At 33.8% G+C, this 21,401-nt stretch overlaps 1 protein-coding gene across 2 annotated transcripts in view; it reads right to left on the reverse strand.

Moving 5' to 3' along the window:
- The window catches only part of LOC111049063 (cysteine-rich with EGF-like domain protein 2), a 58,103-nt gene that overhangs the window by 26,602 nt on the left and 10,100 nt on the right, over nt 1-21,401 (reverse strand). For both annotated transcript variants that reach the window (XM_039441603.1, XM_039441602.1), the window contains exons 2-4: nt 8,848-9,041; nt 7,613-7,759; nt 6,843-7,034 (exon numbers count right to left, since the gene is read on the reverse strand). In XM_039441603.1, the coding sequence (XP_039297537.1) occupies nt 6,843-7,034; nt 7,613-7,759; nt 8,848-8,997 (489 nt within the window). In that variant the 5' untranslated portion in view covers nt 8,998-9,041. The remainder of the gene's footprint in view (nt 1-6,842; nt 7,035-7,612; nt 7,760-8,847; nt 9,042-21,401) is intronic.

Raw genomic sequence — 21,401 nt, forward strand, 5'->3', positions numbered from 1 at the left:
CTGTAATCAATGGAATGAACTTACACGCCGGCTTATTCAGTTTTTTGAGTTATCAACATCGAGTGTATTTTCCTCACAGGTTGTGAAATTCACTGTTTTATTTTTATTCCTACAGATCTCTGCAGGATGAAAGCGATTTGGTTTTCCCAAGGCTGTACATACAGAACAAGGAGTCTTCTTTCTTCTTATCTCTTCCATCTTGGTTGAGTCTTTTTTCTGGCTATTTATATGACTATGTCCGTTTGAGTTTGTGAATGAATCATATTTTTGAATCTCATTCATCAGATCTTCTGTGGTCTCGATATTTTCCTTATCTAATCTATTCTGAATATGAACTGGTAGTCCCACAACAATATGTGAGATTCTAGATTCATCTGTCATAGTTCTCTCACATTCAAGCAATAATCGTTCCTTCTTCAAAGCATAATCAAGCATAGATCCAAAATTTTCAATGTATTTGAATGAATATGCATATCTCACATTTGACCAGCCTTTATTAGAAAAAGTTTGGAGAAATGTTTTTGACCACAAATTCCAATTTTTCAATCCTAATTTATATTTGTTGGAAGTATACCAATCTTCAGAACTCCCTTCTAAAAATAGTCTTAAACATGTTATTTTTTCTTCATCGTTGTGGATATTGTAACGGATACATTCTTTCTCAAAATCTTCCAGCCAGAATTTTGCATTTTGTCCAATTTTCCCCGAGAATTTTTCCAAAACAAATTTCCTATCAATATCAATTGAAAATTCACTCTTACCTTTTTTCGGCATGTTGAACAAAAAAATCGATTTATAATGATCTTACTTCGCACATATTACTTAAAATGAATAATTGACGAAAGATTTTCATTTACTTTAGAAAATCGATTTTAATGTCAATTATAATATAAATCTCAATAAATCTTAAACTGTACAAATATGAACATTCAAAATCTTTCAAATCATAGGCGTTCGAGATAAGTCGTTCAATTGGTTTACCAAGTTACCTTTCAGATAGGAGACAAACTGTTAAAATAATGAGGGTCGAAAGTAAGATGAACACTGTTAAGTATGGCGTGGTGCTGTTAATTTCACCTTACTCCGAATTAACTATGCTGTATATGAGAAGAGTGGACAGTAGTATAGCGCTGTCACTGAATTTCAAAGATTAAGGAGGGAGATCAAAACTGCAAAAGATACATCCTACTGTATTTATTGTATTAGGAATATGCTAGAGTACAAAATATAATAGATTCACAGTTAAGGACTGTCATAGAGTGCAGGTTAATCGAGGTTCTACTACAGTGCGGCAGAACCGATCAAGCAGTTTGCTTCGATTGTCACATCAAATGTGATAGTCAACGTTTTCCAGTGGTCAATTGTAGTTCATTATTCAAGCAAATTTGAGTGGGTAACATGATTTAGACCGATGTTCATCATGGTTCTGCCGTTCGCGGTTATTAAGAAAACAATATGCATCTGTGATCACACAACAAGCTTTTCGATGACAATTCAACATTACACACAACAACGCTGTTCCTAAAGCTAACAAACACAATTTCGCCAGATCAAGTGAAATGATAGTATACTAGAAACAGACACACTTGGACGTCGGAGATCCATTAGAACGTCAGGAATGTGCAGAGGATGAAGATAACAGCAGTAATAAAATAGCTGGAAAAGTTCTGCTCGTCGACATTCTTTAGAACTGAGGATTTCAGACTGCAGTTTTAGACGGAATTTGCAATTCGATATGATGTTTCATCCTTTAAAAATGATTGCTCAAAAATTACGCCTAGCAGACTACGGCAGCCGAAAAAAAATCGTGAGAGCAAAAATGCTTGCTCAGATCCCTTCAAATGCCGCTTCATTTAGTAGTGACGAGACACATCTTCATCTCAATGGATAATAATATCTAAATGGATCTAAATGGATAATGGATGGTATGACCTTGAGGTTGTGAATGAAAGTCATACATAATTTCGCTCCTGGGTTTTGGAAGATTTTGTGTTATAAATAGTCACGGATAAGTACAAATTTTGTATTAATTTCATTATTAATTGTTTCTTGATCACGTTTTATCATTTTGTTTTAGATTTTAATTCTTAATTCTATTTTATAAGCCAAACATCGTTTAGAGGTTATTTTGAGGTTAGGTTTTCAAGATTTAAAAATAAACATAGATAGTTTACTTGACTAAAATTATAAGCAAATTAAAATCCTATCATTTATAAATCAATTATTGTTATTGCAAGTAATATAATTTCTTAGATAGGAAGATGAGCTCAAGTAGAACACCGAAGGTTATTAATAGAAATGTACACATAGCGGGAGTACTTACGCGTTCCCAAAACCAAAATTCAAAAACGCCAAAACCAAAAACCCCAGTTCCTCAAACTACTTTAGCCGAAAAAGTTGCTCAACTACAAAGTAGCCACACTAATTTAAAAAACCAATTAGAAGTAACTCTAAAAACGTCTGAGGAAGAAAGGTTAGGGATGGTAGAAGAAATTAAATCTTTGGAACTGATTATAAAATTACAAGATGAAGACCATAAAAAAGAAATACTAAATCTAAAAAATCAATGTAGTCTAATGTCGGAGGAAATAAAGAAACTAAAATCTAAATTTGATAATACTAAATGTATGATAGAACCTCCGTCCAAATGCAAAAAAAATAGAATCTAACCTAAATGATGAGAAATGCTCTGAAAATGGTCGAAATAAAACGTACAGTGAGGTTTTGAAGACAGCAACCAAAAATATAGCTGAGGGAAATAAAGATAGGAAAGGGAGAGTTCTGATACTGACGTCCAGTCATGGACGTGATTGCAGTGATCTCCTTGATAAAAGATTGAAAAATAAATTTGATGTCCAATGTTTTTTCAAGCCAAGTGCATCAATTAATGCAGTTGTAGAGTCAGCTAGGGAACAAACTAAAGATTTTGATGAAAATGACTACCTATCTAATTGTACTGGGTGGCTCAAATAATATAAATGAACCTAACTTGAATCATCTTCCTCAAGTAACAGAAAAAATCAAGGAAATTGTGCCACTCAGCAAAAAAACAAACTTAATAATAAGTACTATTCCTAATAGGTTTGATAGGCCAGAATTAAATGAAGCAATCAATTCGACAAACAAATCAATCCATAATACAATCAACAGCCTAAAAAATAAGAATTCTAAACAACTGGGGATTTGTTTTCTAAATGAAAGGCTGAAAAGACATAACTTCACTAATCATGGGCTGCATCTAAATCGATCTGGCAAAGTAATCTTTTGTAATAGATTGGCAGAGCTGATTGAAAGCCGTTTGCAATCCTCTGGTTTAAAAACAGTCAAAAAAACAAATAACGATTTTTTAGTAATTGGCTCAAAACAGGGAAAGGGAAATAGCTACAAATGCTAGAGATAGAGTAGCACAAGATGGTAAGGTTTTTAGTATTTATCATCAAAATATTCAGTATCTTCGCAACAAAATTGACAGATTAGAAGTATTTCTTAAACAGGAGGATCCTGACATTGTTATTTTCACAGAGCATGGCTTGAAAATAAAGGAAATAAATCAAGTTAGGATTCCAGGCTATTCACTGAGATCAGAATTTTGTAGAATAGCTCATAGAAGTGGTGGTGTATGTATATTCACTAGCAATGCTAAACATACCCAAACTTATGAACTGGATTTTGTTAAGAGATTTTCTGTTGAGATGGATTTAGAGGTGACGGGACTAAGGTTAAAAATTGATGATCGATTTGAGGTAGCAGTGTTAGGTATCTATAGGTCACCAAATGGAGACTGGCAAAAATTTTGTGAGCTGCTCCATACACTTTTGGAAATTACAACCACTCGTTTCACAAATGTTATAGTAGTAGGAGATTTCAATACCGATTTTGCCAGGCAGGATAAAATGACAGAGGATATTAGAGATATTATTAATATGAATAATTTATAAATTAAGGTCCACGAATATACAAGAGTAACTCGAACTTCACAGACAATTATTGATAATATCCTCACAAATATAGAAGGTTGTAATGTCAGGTTAGGTAGTTCAGATCTATCAGATCATAACTATCAAATTTTAGATGTTAAGTTGCAGGGCCAGAATCCAAGCAGAAAAAAAACTTTTGTGAAAGAAATTCAGCAATATGAGCTAGGAAATATAAATTGTTTGAAGCAGGAACTGCTTCAAGAAAATTGGAGTAGTGTTTATAACAGTTGTAACCTAAATTACAAATATAAGCAATTCATTGATACTCTAAGATTTCACATTAGTGTATGCTGTCCAATAAAAAAAGTCAAAGTAAAAAGTAAATTAAACAAAGTAGATGAATGGATAACTGAAGATATTCTTACTCAAAGAAATATTGTTAGGGAAGCTTATGAGGAATTTAAATTAGTGAGGGATGTTCCGAGTGAAGTCAAATACAAATGTCTAAAGAAAAACTATGCAAAAGAAGTGAGGAAAGCTAAGTGTAAGAAAACAGCTGAAATATTAACAACTAGTACCAATTTTAACTCTGCTGTTTGGGAGGTAATTAATAGAAATAGGAGAGCAGCTCAAAAAGATACAGTTACTAATGTCCCTAGGATAATCGATGAACATGGAAATTATATGGATGATAGTATAGACATTTGTAACTTTTTCAATAAGTATTATCAACAGGTTGCATATAATCTCCAAAAGTCACTGAACACTAATACTTATAATACAACTACATTAAATGCTGAGCCAATTGAAAAGGTATTTAAATTTCATCCATTATCAAGAGATGAGTTGTCAAGAATAAAAAAAAATTGAATAACAAAAAAACAGTAGGATTGGATGGGGTCTCAAGCAAAAGAATGTGAAAATGAATTACTGGACCCTTTATTGCATCTCCTTAATACTTCACTAGAGCAGGGTATTTTCCCTGATGATCTGAAACAAGGAAAAATTTTGCCAATTTTCAAGAGCGGTGATTCTGAAAGAGTTGAAAATTATAGACCCATTAGTATTTTAAATGTAATAAGTAAAATTTTTGAAAGAGTAGTTTTAAATAGGCTATTGATGCACCTGGAAGAAATTAATTTCATATGTGATGAACAGCATGGGTTCCAGAAAGGGAAATCTACTAAGACTGCAATAGTATCCCTTGTTGAAAGACCAATAGATATAATAGATTCAGGTGAGAAGGCAGCCACAATATTTCTTGATTTATCCAAAGCTTTTGATTGTGTGAACCATAGAATATTATTGAAAATACTAAAAACTGTAGGTGTGAATGGTATAGAACTAAAATGATTTGAATCATATCTCATAGGTAGAAACCAGTGTGTTGAGCTTACCAAGGTGGATGGGAATGAAATAGTAAAAATTAAATCTAAAAAACTGGAGGTCCAGGCTGGAGTACCTCAAGCCTCAATTCTGGGTCCCTTACTGTTTCTGTTGTATGTGAACCAATTACCAAAAGAGTTAAAAGATCACAGAGCTCTGTTGTTTGCTGATGACACATCGCTTATCTTTAACAATTATTTATTAGATAGTCTAGAAATAAATGCTTTTACTGGAGTACAGTCAATTGTCCAATTCTTGAAGCAAAGGCAATTAACAATAAATAGTAAGAAATGTCAATTCCTACAATTCAAAAGTAAATATAATTCAGTAGAGAATAGAGAAATAAATGTGTTTGTAGAGGAAAATGAATTAGACCAAGAAGAGAAAGTAGCATTCTTGGGAATTTTATTGGACAGGAAATTAACATGGCATCCTTACATTGAGAGGATATGTAATAAGATATCATCTGGGGTATTTGTCCTGCGGCAGCTTGCTAGGCTGAATGATAAAAAAACTACTGTTAACTGCTTACCATGGACTTATACTATCTCATATTAGGTATGCTATTTTAGTATGGGGTAATTCATCTCAACAAAATATGGACAGGGTGTTTAAGATTCAAAAGAAGGCACTCAGATGTATAGAGAAAGTGAATAGGTTAGACTCTTGTAGGCCTTTATTTAAAAAGCTTGGTCTATTAACTGTGCCATCTTTGTATGTATATGAAGTTGTAATGCATGTGAAAACGAGTGGTGTGATCCAGAATTCAGATGTTCATGAGTATAATACGCGAAACAGAGCAGATTATCATATAATGGGTCACAATAGTAGGTTATTTGAACAAAAACCAGATTATATTGGTAGGAAATTTTATAACAAGCTACCTCAAATCTTGAAAAGTAATGATGATTTGAAGATTTTCAAAAAACAAATTAAAAAATATTTAGTTGATAGAGCTTTTTATAGTGTACAAGAATTCCTTTCAAACCTAAACTAGGTTGAACTACTTGGTGTTAGAATTATTATGTAATAACATGACTTGTCTTATACTCCATGACTGGAGTCTTTAGGACGTAATCTTAAAGAAAAAAAAATAAGTGAATAAGCAAAACTTCCGCTACTGTGCTTAAGAAAATCCTCGAATCATTCATGAAAAACCGCAAAACAACGAATTATTGATCAAGTTAATGCCACACCTCCCAACATTAGTGCAAGAGCTGCTAAAAAACTACAGAAATCGTCTTCAACAAATGTATTGATGCTAGGCCTAATGACCGCCATTTTTAGGACATGATTTTCAAGGCCTTATCAATATAGAATGTCCAGATTCAGGAAAAAACTTTCCTATATTTATAAAGAGTCACTTTTTATAGCTCCTTAAGAATTATCTCTTCTTTTTTCCTACTCCTTAAGAATGTTTAATCGGTTCTGCCGCATCCTGTATAATGCAAATGAAAAAATCTTCAAAACCCTTACTAATCTTGATACTTTTGGTAATCCTCACCAATCATAATCTATTTTACATTAGAAAAATCATACCTTACAACGTCCATTGCCACTACAGACATTATTAGGATAGCCTAAGCATGGTGAACAACTGCGACCATAATGGTTGGTCGGACAACAATCCTCCACTGTTTCAATACAAAGCCAATCGTACAAATCCTTATCTTGATGATGGTTCCACCAATTCTCCAGATGATGTTCCCATAGTTCAGCGGTGCTCTGGCACTGTTATCAATTACGAAAAAAAATAATTCATTTCCCACCAAACAAAACACAAAACAGAAATCATTATTAGCTACATTACAATAAAAAACACACGAAACAATCAATCAATTTCAAACTATGCTAAAACTATAGCTGTGACTCAAACTGAAAAATGAGTCTAGGTAGAAATCTAATCAACTCAATGAATTCTTTTAATAAAGTCTATGGAAGAATGTGGTTGACATCAGTAGTACAATTTTAATTAGAGAGAAGAGAGTCGGATCATTGAAAATATCTACTCGTGAACACCAATCTTGGAAACTATCGTATCTTAAATACTGTACATTGAAAAATTTATAAAATACTGCTGAAATTGTTTGGAATAATATCAAATAGCATAGTTTCTTGTTATAGGAAAAAAACTCCTGAGTTGTTTCCCTGATATAGGTCTACATTCGTACTTTTTGATGGAAAGAAACGCATCTCTCAATTCATACGATTACGTACGGTAATACGATAGACATTCGTATGCAATCCGAGGACAGCCTCAGGGTTGTTGATTCCAAGTGATAATTAATAAAGTAAAGCTTCGAACTCACGTGGGCTTGTCCTCGTTCAACCTCTGAACATAAGCGCTCTTGAATTTCAACAAAACGTACTTCACTTTTCGCATAAACTAATCTCCTCTCTTCCTCCCAAGCACTGTCTCCTCCTTCGAAATTCCCTTTTTCTGTCTTTTCAATTCCCTACAACAAGCACAATGATAACAGATACATTCATTCACATGTCGCACCTTCAAAAACCTATTGTCACTGACACATGATCGAATATACCAATACAACAGTTTCACAAATTCACATGTGAGAAAACAAATACAATAAGAATGCTAAAATATATTTTTAAATGGAATATATACAGACTGTTTCTGAAATAGAGAGTCAAACCTCGTGTGGTGTTACCTTGCATCAAAATAAAATAAGAAAGTTCTCGAAAACATGGGTTCTGAAATGATTTGTTGACGAGATAATAATGGCGGAAGATGTCACATTCAAATTATCCATTTGAAAACTTTGTGGCGGCCTCATGGGGGTACTTGAGTGGATTGAATCTTATATAAAATTAGAAATCTAATGAGACCAGTTGAAAGTTACTCTGATTGTTATTCATATAATGAGCTACAAAAACTCACTTTTTTATGAATAATGTGGATGTCATTCATTCAATAATAATATTTTTTTTTATTCATTCAATTATATATTTATCAGCATTTCTATTCTTTGTTAACAGTAGAAACTGTTAGATCAGGCGCCTCGTCAATTCTTAATAACTAATTTGACTAATTAATGATAAAAGCTAATCCATTATTAAAGTATCAGCTGAATAATTTTAATATTAACAAGTAATAAACTACAGTATTAACTGAAATTATATTCAAAAAACATCATCATCCATGAAATCTTTCATACTAAAATAACATTTATCTACTAGTCATTTTATTAATACATTTTCTAAGTCAAATTTTTATGTAAACATTGGCGTTCACACTTTGGGTGTGGGGAGGTATGGTATTCAATTTTACGTAATGCGATTTTAAGGGCATACATCCCCAAATCCCCCCCCACCCCCGTCCTGGATACATCACTGCTTCCTTGCATCTATTGATAGAGGAAAAACCGTTAGTCGAGGCAAGATGTAATAATTGAAAAATACTTTTGATTATACAGCTTGAAAGAGTAGAATGGATGAATATGAGGAGTCGGAAAGAGCATTATGATACACAATATTTTATCATGTTTGAATCAATAAATTGATTTCAGTCTCGTTCAAAACATACCTTTTTGAAAGAGTCGACTAGAGTTCTACACAGTTGACACGGAGCCAGTTTCACATTTTTGACTTCTTCCTTTTGGTCAAGAGTCCGGGATAGCAAAAATAAGTTGGAAATTATTAAAAGCCAAATAATACAAAATGGTGATTGAATCATCCCACAACTTCAGATCTCCAAGATTCCGTATAAGGTATATTTTCCTGAAAATAATACAACAAAAAGGATAGGATGACATCATACTTGTTTCATAACTTCCAACATTAACCAACTAAATCAAATTCCAAAAATTAGACAACATATGAATGCATTTGGAGACTGGATCATAGTTTCATCAAAAAGTGATTGAAAATAATGACCAACAGGTGGCTTGCTCGATGAGTTGGGTACTTTTCAAAGTTCAACACGCTAGAAGCAAAGGAATTCAAAATAACAAAAAATATATCTTAAAAAAAACTCGTCTTGAAAAAACAAGAATTCAAAACATATTACAATTACCAAGGTTTTTCATACCTTATCGCCCAAACATTTCTACCTTTTCAAAATTTTAATACTCCACAAAGAAAATTTATACTATAGACTCCTTGCTCCTCCCTCACCCTACAATTTAAGATATCCGTCAATATATGTAGTACCCAGATTCAATACTATCTATAGTAAAAGATCCCTACATTATGTAATTCCCTACTTATTTAACAGACTTCCTCCAAATATTCGTGACTACTATATGAAGGATGTTGTATCTCAATAATAACAGCACATTCAATTTATAAAACTAATAATATTACAAACGTAAACATAATTTAAGAAACGTCAAGTTAAAAAAATGACAGCATATGCTTACATTATTAGAATTTTTCAATTTTTGCTGGCTGAAGTTTTAAAATTTTCCTTTTATTGTCACTGCCGCCTGCCTCAACGATAAAAATGTGTTATTACTTGTGTAAAACAATTTTTCCATTTTCCCTTTTTATTTCATTCCTTTCTAATAATTTTCGTTATTTTCCCCTTTTTTTATCAATTCTCTATCAAAATCTAATGTATATTTCTTATTTTATTTTTGCAATTTGTATTTGTTTCCTTTCATCTTATACTTTAAATCTTTGAAGTGTCATATTTATTTTGTCTAAGTTTATTTATCTTTTGTAACTCGTTTTTTTGTAACTGGGCATCCGCCGAAAAACCTTCGGGTTTGGCAGGACCCTCAATTGTTTGAATTGCGAATATAACATTTTAAAATTTTCCTTTTATTGTCACTGCCGCCTGCCTCAACGATAAAAATGTGTTATTACTTGTGTAAAACAATTTTTCCATTTTTCCTTTTTATTTCATTCCTTTCTAATAATTTTCGTTATTTTCCCCTTTTTTTATCAATTCTCTATCAAAATCTGATGTATATTTCTCATTTTATTTTTGCAATTTGTATTTGTTTTCTTTCATCTTATACTTTAAATCTTTGAAGTGTCATATTTATTTTGTCTAAGTTTATTTATCTTTTGTAACTCGTTTTTTTGTAACTGGGCATCCGCCGAAAAACCTTCGGGTTTGGCAGGACCCTCAATTGTTTGAATTGCGAATAAAATTTTGATTTGATTTGATTACATATACGGAATTCTTCCACAAATACCAGTTCTTCCACATACGTCTGCATATGAAGGAAAGTTTACGAACGTAATTTGTCTATGGATAGAAAATTAGTTTTTAGGCTTAGATTAATATACACATGCAATCACAATAAAATAATGGATACATAATAAATAATATAACTGATTTAGGCTGTTGTAATCAAACCAGTTTTTGATTATTGCATGTTCTATTGATGGCCTACAAAAGGTTCTCTCTCAAATGCCTCCAGTCCACACCAATACTGTGTCATCAGCAAATAAAAACAGTTTGTCTTTTATCTGTAATTTTCGAAAATGATTTATGTGAATAAGGAAGAGTAATGGCCAAAGGGTGCTTGACTCCAACCATATTAAGTTTCGAGTTTTATTTGGTTCTGTCCAAAGGCCTTTGCCAAATCCACAAATTTTATTGATACTTTATTAATTATTTTGATATAATATAAAATAAACCATCTCAAGTCAAAAGAGCATCAGAAGTATTCCTGGATTCTTGAAACCCATATGATTTTCAAATCAAATTTTCATAAATGTACATAGATAATTGATTCTTGATAAATTTTTCAATTTAATTCAATTCTTTATTTCCATTAAACACTTTGTGCATTAGAGACATAGTCAAAAACAATCATACAAAAAGTAAAAAAGTAAAGCTGAGTTATACTTGAAAACATCACATTGACATTGTAACGAACACAGGAATCTATGGATTGAAAATTCGTTTTTAGGCTCAGATTAACATATTGGTATAACCTTAGCTGTTTTGAAAGCACTCGAGAAACGACTGATCTCAATGTTAAGATTAATTTTTTCATGAATAGAAGAGAATATCAATTTGTCTAAAATGTCTTTGAAAACTAGTTGGGATTCCGTTCCAACCTGACAGGTAGCCAGGGGCTTTTAGAATATCGAATAAATTGACAAGTTCGTCTGGAGACTGGCTGCAACACAAAGACGCACCTTGGTCTATTATTGCCGGTGCACCATGTGCCGTCATGGAACCAGCCAAGTATCTCCCAACTGCCGAGAAATAAGGTTCAATAATTTTTTATTCATGCAGAAAGCTTTACTATGGAAGTATTGGATTCAATAATGTTTTGAAGAATGTCAGAGAATCGGCCAGCAGCCTGCCCCATCAAAAATATGTTTGATCAAAGACGTTATCCAAGTGTTGACTGGTTGGAAATTCAGTGATTTCATCCTAAAAGCTCAAGAGTTAAAGAAGTCCCGCCCAGTCAAACATCAAATTTAGACACGTGGCCAAACCGCCAATCAAATTCTCACTGCTTTCATACATAATAGGTTCTCATTCGACCGGTTCTTATTAGGTATTTTCTTCTCAAACACAGCTGTTTGGATTTTTAAAATTCATACTTGTATTCAAATATAACAGCTTGTGTTCAAATATAAGATGTGATTTTTTGAACTCCAAAATTTTCAAGTTAATTAGAAATAATTGTGAAATTTTTAAAATTGTTTTTCTTTATTACGTTAATTTTGGACGATCAGACTGATTATTTTTTAAATTGAAACTTTGTTTCTTGTTTTGTTTTAGACTGTGAATCTTTGGAAACAAGAGACATGGTACATAACCTTCATCTATTCTTCCCATTCATGAATTCATGTAATTTGCCTTGGAGAAATAAAAAAAATAAATAAAACATGCTTCCTGAGCTTTAATTTATCCATATATTTTTTTAGGATTTTAGAGCAGCACTTATCCTTAAGTTTTAACCACAGCACTTATTGCACTGAGGAAAGCAGTCGATGCATTTATAGTCTGGCAAACTATTCATTAAAAAAAATCTGATGTGGTACACTCACACAACTTTCCTTGCTCATTGAACTGTACTGTATGCATCATTCTTAAACGAGAATAATTTAGGGGAATAACATATTGCCGATTGGCGGCTAAATATTTAAAACTACGATCATACTATATTGTTTTCAGAGTACATTTTCCTTTGTATAAATATTGTGAAATTTGATGATTTTTTAAAAGTCAAAACAGGTGTTCTACAAATAAAATATCGACTATGTGTTCTTTCGAATAAACTGCACCTACCTCACGCACGAGAAGGAGGTTACAAAGTCAATTTCTCAATGATGGGGTGGACCCCCTGTTAGTTTCCAAGGAAGGAGACTCATGCCAGTTAATAGAGCTGATAATAAAGTGTATAAATTTGAAAAAAGTCATTTTTGAGAAAATCGTGATAGAAATTCAACAAAATTCATTTTTTTCAAGAATATGACGGAGCTCCTGCAATTTTCCAAGAAATAAGACTCATGTCAGTTGATAGGGCTTATAAATAGCTACCTAGGGTATAAATTTGAAGAAAATTGTTAGAGCCGTTTTCGAGAAAACCGTGAAACATGGTTTTTTAGCTATTATCCGCCATTTTGAATTGAATTTTATTGAATATCTTATTGTCGGATCCTCATGGTATAAGGACCTTGAGTTTAAAATTTCAAGTCAATCGGTTATTTAGGAATGGATTTATCGTGTTCACAGACATACACACACACCCACACATACACACACAGACCAACACCCAAAAATCCTGTTTTTGGACTAAGGGGACATTGAAACGCATAGAAAACATTAAATTAGGGTACCTTAATTATTTTGGAAAGCAATACTTTCCTTACCTATTGTAATAGGGCAAGGAAAGTAAAAAAATGATCCAGTGAATTACCCTGAAATTAATTGACCATATGATTTTGACATAGACGATTTTAAAACTGATAATCACACTATCAGGTTGAATAGAAACAAAAAAAACGAGCGTGTGTGGAAGACTTTGTTTTTGTTTGCTGTTTCCTAGCAGCAAATTCGAATATGATAAAACGTATTCGTGTCGAGGGGGAGTATGGTGCTGTGAGGTTTCTATTCGGTACCTAATTCTAAATATCGAAATCGTCCGAAAACGAACAGAAAGCTTACCAAACCAAACAGAACTATGTGTGAAACTAGCCTAAATGTGGCGTGGTTCAAACTATGAGTCATATGCTTGAGTCATGCTGATTGACTAGATTTAATGGAGGGCAACAAAGATTAAATTCAACTCTGGACGATGCCATCTTAAAGGAAAGATTCCTTAGCGACGACTCAAGCCGCGCGGCTAGAGCGCTAGAGTCGTCGCGGCTGGAACACATAACCTACAAATTTATTAGATTGAATGATTCAAAAGATATAATTATGAATAGTAAAGGCAATATAGTAACCAACATTTCTAATTCATCTGCCGTCATTCATGCAACATAATAATCTAGAGCGACGACTCCAGCCATGCGGCTAGAGTCATCGCTAGGGGACTGCACCTTCAAATCAAATCAAACATACTCTGATTCAAATATAATTTTAAATGTAATATGGTCATTTTTACAAGAGAGCTAGTCAATGTCTCGGGTAAGACAGGATCGAACCACTGTTCCTAGTATTGTAGGGATGATCAAGCACTGCACCATGGTACATAGCATGGAACCGCAGTCCCCATCATCCCCCCGCTTGTCAAACCCACAGGACCTCGTCTTGACCTCTATCGTTCTAAATAGGCTAGTCTCTGCCCACTGCACCGTATCATACTCAGACCGGCACATGCAACAAAGAATAGTTCACGTGTATTATTACCTGGCAATGCCCACTAGACCGGTCTCTAACCGTACCGTATAGGAACGTGTCCATGACCGGTCACCATGCAATTTCTCGGAGAGAATATTTTGCTTGTTACGTTGTTACGTTCCATTCACAACCGGTGTATAGCCGCGTATGTACCGCGTTGTAGACCCGGTTTTAACTAGTATAGCGTATGCGTGTATGTGCTATGTGTAGTAGAAGTCATACAGAAAAGTTCATTGCTAAACTTGTGTACGCAAGTATGAGTTATTGTTCAACTTACAGCATCCAAAGTTCATGGATTCTACCAAGAAAGACATGGCATGGAGGAATGTCTATGAGGAGTTATCATGTCTCATATGAGGAGTTAATAGACATGAGGAGTTAATAGTCTTATGTTTGTATAGAGCTCCCAATTCGGATTTCGAAATTTTTATCGAATCACTTAGATCTGTTTTATCAAAAGTCACAAAAGAGAAAGGTAAAATAGTATGTTTATGTGGTGACTTAAACATAGATTACAATAAGGATGATAGAAACATCATTGTGTTGTAGCAAACAAAATAGCTAAGGGCCCAACATGAGTGACTAAAAATTCAGCCACAGAAATTGGCTACATTATTTCGAACTATCCATCAGCTCTCTCTCTAGTGGCGGAACTATTCCCTGCTCTTTTTCTGATCACGATGGTGGTAGTGCTAGACTAAAATTACAGAAATTAAAATCCAATTCTGAGGAGAAAAAATGTTCACCGTTCGGGAAAAGTAAAAAGTACAGAGTAATTAATCAAAAAATGTAACAGCTTTAAAAAACGGGCTTCCAAATGAATGCTGGCGCTCTGTTTACAATTCTACAGATGTCGATATGATGTTCAATAGCTTCATGAACTCCTATATAGGTCACTGTAATCAATATGATCCAGAAAGATCAGTGGGCAGGGGAAAAATAGATAAGCTATCGTGGATTACTCAAGGTATTAGGATATCTAGAGACAGATTGAAGACACTGAGCTTGTCATTGAAAATGCCATCTTCGGTAGGTACTGATTCACTTAATTACATCGTCAGGTATAAAATACTTTAACTTAGAATCCATTTTTAGAATTTATAAAAATACTTATAGAAAGGTCCTGAATGCTGCCAAAAAATTGCCGCTAGTACATTTATAAAAAAATCTTCAAATCAAACAAGAGCAATATGGAAACTAGTTAAGACTGAGACAGGAAAGAGTACCGCTTCAACATTAGAAACAAACATAGCCAATGAAACTGGAATTATAAAAGGAGGCAAAGAAGCTGCAGATTTACTAAATAATTATTTTATAAATATTCCTCTGAAAATACAGCGAGCTATCTGTAAATACACTAAAGTAGATGAGTTTTTAAAGTTTTTTAGCAGTGTTCATCAACAGTCGCGCACTTTCCACTTGAAAGAATTTGATCCAATAAGTAGAACAGAACTCAGAAAGATAATTGAATCATTGAAAAATAAAAAATCCTATGATCACTACAATATTTCAAACTATCTAGTAAAACAAACAGCCGAACATATAATTGAAACTCTGACTTATATCTTTAATAAATCAATGAAAGCCGGTTGTGTACCGTTAAAGTTGAAATATTCTAAGGTAGTCCCCATTTATAAGAAAGGTAACCACAATCTTCCTGAAAATCACAGACCGATTGCCAATCCACCTGTATTTCTAAAGATATTCGAATACGTAGTGCTCCACAGATTAAGAAAGTACTTAAACAAATTAAAACTGCTGTCCCCTAAACAGTTTGGATTCAGGCCCGGCACTTCTACAGGTGATGCGCTTTTTTCTTTTATAAATGAAGTGCTGAATTCTGTGGATGGAGGATCCAGGGTATGTGGCCTGATTGCCGATCTTTCCAAAGCTTTCGATCTTGTAAACATTGAAATTTTATTGAAAAAGAGGAAATTATATGGTTTTGAAGGCAAGGTTCTCAAGTGGTTCGTATCATACTTTGATGAGAGATATCAGCGGGTGGAAATACAGTCTCACTCTTTTGTGTATCAATCGGAATGGTTACAGGCGAGGAGTGGGGTCCCTCAGGGATCGGTCCTTGGTCCTTTGCTTTTCCTTCTATATATTAACGACTTGCCACCACACCTTGAGCCAGCACACTGTGTTTTATACACTGATGATGTAAGTATTTTATTGAAAAGTAACAGTCAGCATGATATGAAATCTGAAAGTAGAAGAGCTCTTCAGAAACTAGAAGAATGGCTGGCCTCAAATATGTTGGTACTAAATTACAATAAGACTATGCAGATTCCATTCAGAATGGCTCGGGAAGCAGTATTGTATACGAGAGATGGAAACATAGGTTCAGCAAACGAGGCAAAGGTACTTGGAGTAGTGCTGGACTCTGAACTCTCCTGGCGACCTCATCTAGACGAACTAAAAAGCAAACTAAACTCGGCAGTATTTGTTCTTAGAACAGTGAAGAAATTGCTGGATGCAGGAACGCTTAGAAGTGTTTATTTTGCTGTGTTCCATTCTCTTCTTTCATACTGTGTTATATTTTGGGGCAATTCAACTCATGCAATACATATGTTTAGGATTCAAAAGTGGGCAGTTAGAGTGATGGTGGGTGAATCTATTAGAGCAAGTTGTAGAGGTTATTTCAAAGAGTTAAAGATTCTCCCACTACCAGGTGTATATATTTTGGAGGCTCTTTGTTTTATTGATAAGAATAAAGATAGGTTCAATACAGGAGAGTTGTTCCATTCATACAATACCAGATATAGACAAAACCTCAGAGATGACATTCATCGTACTGGTATGTATGAGAGGGGGGTAAAGAGTACAGGAATTCGGCTTTATAATTCATTGCCAACACGCGTAAAGGCTCTTACAGGTGAAAAGTTCATAATTAAGGTGAGGGAGGAGTTGTTGCAGGTTTGTCCTTATTCCAGTGAGGAATTCTTTTTGCTTTATGGAATGCAAAGATTGACGACTTAGATTATAATTGACAGATCCTTATACCCATTTCATAGGTGGTCAGTGGGATGAAAAAGAAATAAATATAGACTTTTTGTGGTTTCTTTCTTCCTCCTCATCCAAAATAATGGCAATCACTGCTAGTCCCCTTAAATACAGCTTATTTAAAGGCATAGTTTAACCAACCGATTACACTTCAACTAACCAACTAACGATAGTTCAAATAACTGAACTGCTACACCAGCATGGAAGACGTGTTCACAGAGCATATAGTACACAAATGAACAGACATGCACTGTGCGTCAGTGGAAGGGGTATGCACGGTCATCATACGCGTTGTATAGCCGTTATAAACGCGGATATAACCCGTTTATAACGTGTATGTAACGTTGTCGATACATAGCAGTGGGCATTGGCATGCATGTTACGTGCCGGTCACGTTCCTATAACGGTCCTAGTATGATACGGTGTAGTGGGCAGACACCTTAAATGCTGGATTTCGCGGGCCATATACTAAAGTGTAGCCACGTTATATAATAGTCTATATATTGCACGGCACTCTGTCATCAACTTCTAACAATGTCTACAGGAGATCTTTGACGAAAGCGGACGCCATTTTTCATAATAAAACTCTACAACAATTTTTGGGGGCACTTTAGTATATGGGCCGCGGAATATAGCATTGAGACCTACATAGATCGATAGAGGAGGTCAAGACGAGATCAATCATGTATAACATTGTTGTCGATTTCCAAGGATTAGCTGAAAAAACATGGCGAAAAGTTCAAAATTTTTATATCAATTTTTATTTTTAATAATTTTTTATGGCTACAATATGTTTTAAACTAGTGCAATCTTATGTAAAATTTGAAAAAGGAATCCAATGAAACTAATTTCAGGTTCGTAACTTCAGTAGTGTTTGAGATATTGCAAAAAATGTGCAAAAAAGTGCAAATGTTTTGCTTTAAAAAAGGTTAACTTGTTTTCATGATGATTAATAGGTATTTTAAACTATTGGATCTAGCAGAATCATATATTCTAAAGGAAAAATGTCCAGTCACTTGATAGCCTAAACTCAAAATTGTTCGAGATATTTGGGAAAATAAAAAAATTGCACACTCAATACTCTTCAATTCTCATATTTATTATTTTTTACTACTTTTAGTGACTACTAAATTGGCTAAATCTCATTGGGATTTTTGCAGGGAATAGATTTGAGGTTAGAAAATGTTATAGATTATTAAGATATTTGGGAAAAATACAAGAAAGTGCAGTATTTTAGCTTTAGAAGAGTTCAATATGTTTGCATAGGCATATTGCAGACCGATATTGAGGAACACATTTTATTCAGCTTCCAATGCAATTCAGAAGTTTTAGAAGATTGTAAAAATAATTGAATAAAATCAAGCTTTTCTTAACATAAGCTTTTTCCCAATCTAAGCTTTTCCTAACCCAAGCTTTCCCTAACCTAAGCTTTTCCCAAACCTAGTTTTTCCTAACCTAAGCTTTCCCTAATCTAAGCTTTACCTAACCGAAGCTTCCCCTAACCTAAGCTTTTCTCAAACGTAGCTTCCCTTAACCTAAGTTTTTTCTAACCTAAGCTATTCCCAATCTTAGCTTTTTTCCTAACCTAAGCTTTTCATAACCTTAGATTTTTCCTAATCTAAGCTTTTCATAATCTAAGCTTCCCCTAACCTAAGCTTTTCTCAAACGTAGCTTCCCCTAACCTAAGTTTTCCTAAACTAAGCTTTTCCCAATCTTAGCTTTTTCCCAATCTTAGCTTTTTCCTAACCTAAGCTTTTTCCTAACCTTAGATTTTTCCTAATCTAAGCTTTCTCTAACCTAAGCTTTTTTCTAACCTAAGCTTTTTCTAATCTAAGTTTTCCCAACCCAAGCTCCCCCAACCTAAGCTTTTCTCAGACCCAGCTTCCCCGAACCTAAGCTTTTACTAATCTAAGCTTTACCTAACCTAAGTTCATCCCAGACCCAGCCTCCTCTAACCTAAGCTTTTACGGGTCCGTATCACAGAGACAAGTTCTCACAGAGACAAGTAGTGTTTTTGAACGATATTAGTGTCACAGAGACAAGTTACATAAGAACAAGTATTTTTATAAATGGCAGTCTCACAGGAACAAGTTCCCACAGAGACAAGGTGAGTCTCACAGAGACAAGGTCTGTCTCACTGGAACAAGTAGTGTCACTGGAACAAGAAGAGGGGTGGAGTCCCATTCGAACAAGTGGAGTGTCACAGAGACAAGGTCAGTCTCACAGGAACAAGGTTGGTGTGGTGTGTTGCCTACACATGAAGATGAAGGCATTCCATTTGCTCTAATAAATTGGATGTCATCTGTTTTTTAATATATATACATATATATATTATGGTGACATAAATAGAATAGAATGACTGCCTTTATTTTTCTTAGAGAGCGAAGTAAGGGCACAGTCGACCCTCTCTTACACTCAACTCTCTATCAAGTATTATAACAATACAAAAAATAATACAAATAATATGATTAAAAACAAACAATAGTTAAGTTATCTACTTATTTAAAATAATAACAAATTTTGAATTATTGTAAAGAAAGAGAAAAAAATGACATTGAAAATAATACATAACAATGCTGAATAATAGTATTTTCTGATACTTCATCACTTTAGTAAAAAATAAGACACTACAGAGTACAATACAGTAGGCCTGCATAGCAACTGAAGTGTTTGCTATATATTTCATTTCCTACTTATTATCACTATGTAAATCTCGAAGTGGATAAGTAAATTACATTATGATTTATTTAAATAGTAAAATGGAATCTTCCTTCAATCAACAAACAACGTGACAAACAACGCTCCTTCAATCCACGTGACATACATATATAAATATATAATTTACATATGTAAATAATGTGGTGACATCATTTGATGCCAGCTTTAAACGTTTCTCCTGTGGAGAAAAAATGATGAATTTAGTGGACTGTTTAGTGTATCCTAGACATTTAGATTCAAATCTACATAGCAATTGATTCCCCTTTTCATCCAGGATATTTGTGGTTTCTTAAAATTTAAATTTGTTGACCGAGCGAAGTGAGTTCTAAGATTCAAGTCGACGGCTTTGCATTTCTCTTTATGTTTATATGTTCCGCAATTACGGCGAAACGCAGCAATAGATTACCATGAAATTTGACAGGTATATTTCTTTTTAAATTGTGCCTCGACGTATATACAAGGTTTTTTGGAAATTTTGCATTTTAAGGTTAATACAATGGGTAAAGTCTCCTTCGAACGCCAATATTACAGTAAAAATCAGAATAGAATCATCCATAATAATTCAGCTGTTGAGTGGATTTTTAATTGCATGCAATAACGCATGCAATTAATATATCAATGTAACTTAGTGAAAAATCAGCTGTAGTGTTGACTATTCATTGCATGCAATGACGCATGCAATTAATAACGGAAAGAAAACATAGTATTTTCTCTCGACCTTTATCTGCTTTCAACTCGGGCTGACCTGTTGCCAGTGTGTTGAAGGAGATTAGCTTTTGATGTTAGCATATTTTTGATACACTAACCCCAACAGCCATTAGCCGTTTTCACACCGACATCTTGCCGACACAACATACAAACAGGATTTACTCTTATGGACAGTATGAGACGAGGCTGTGTTTTATAACTGCGCGAGGTCTACTGTTCATAGAACTACTAGTCCAGGATTAAAATGTCGTTTTAAAAAAAATCATCAAATATTTAATAATTCAATACAATGATACATGTACAAATGTAAAGCTGACTAGCACCGAGGTAGAATCAATTTATTCTTAAATGATTTGAAATATATTTCAAGTTGTTAGGCTTCATTTATTCATTGAACACCTATTTTATCATTATGGGTTATCAGAACCTATTAGAATTATGTAGATTGCCTTTAATGAATAAATTGATTTCCATGTAAATGTATTTCTACCAAACTCCAGAATAGCTATTTAAATGTGACTTTCAATTGTTCAGGTTAAGGCCATATTTTGATACTGCAGTAACTTATACATAAGTGATATCAATGTAAGAAAGAAAAGATTATATACTTCTAGATGGATGGAACAATATTGGAAAGATGTTATCCAACGGTATTTGAATACACGCCTGACTGCTACTGTATGGGAGTACCACCAGTAATTTATAAATTTTCAATTCAAGAAAAGAGTGGTTATAGATAAAATAGTGTACTCAACGGTTATAATCTTCTCCTATCCATATTTTTTCTTCTTATTATTTCTCATCTTCTTCTTCTTTTGTCTCCTTTTTCTATTATCTTCTTCTTCTCCTCCTGTCGTCTTCTTCTTCTTTCTCTAGCTTTGTCCGGC

The sequence above is a fragment of the Nilaparvata lugens genome, chromosome X (assembly GCF_014356525.2).
Source record: "Nilaparvata lugens isolate BPH chromosome X, ASM1435652v1, whole genome shotgun sequence".
Taxonomy (NCBI): Eukaryota; Metazoa; Arthropoda; class Insecta; order Hemiptera; family Delphacidae; genus Nilaparvata; species Nilaparvata lugens.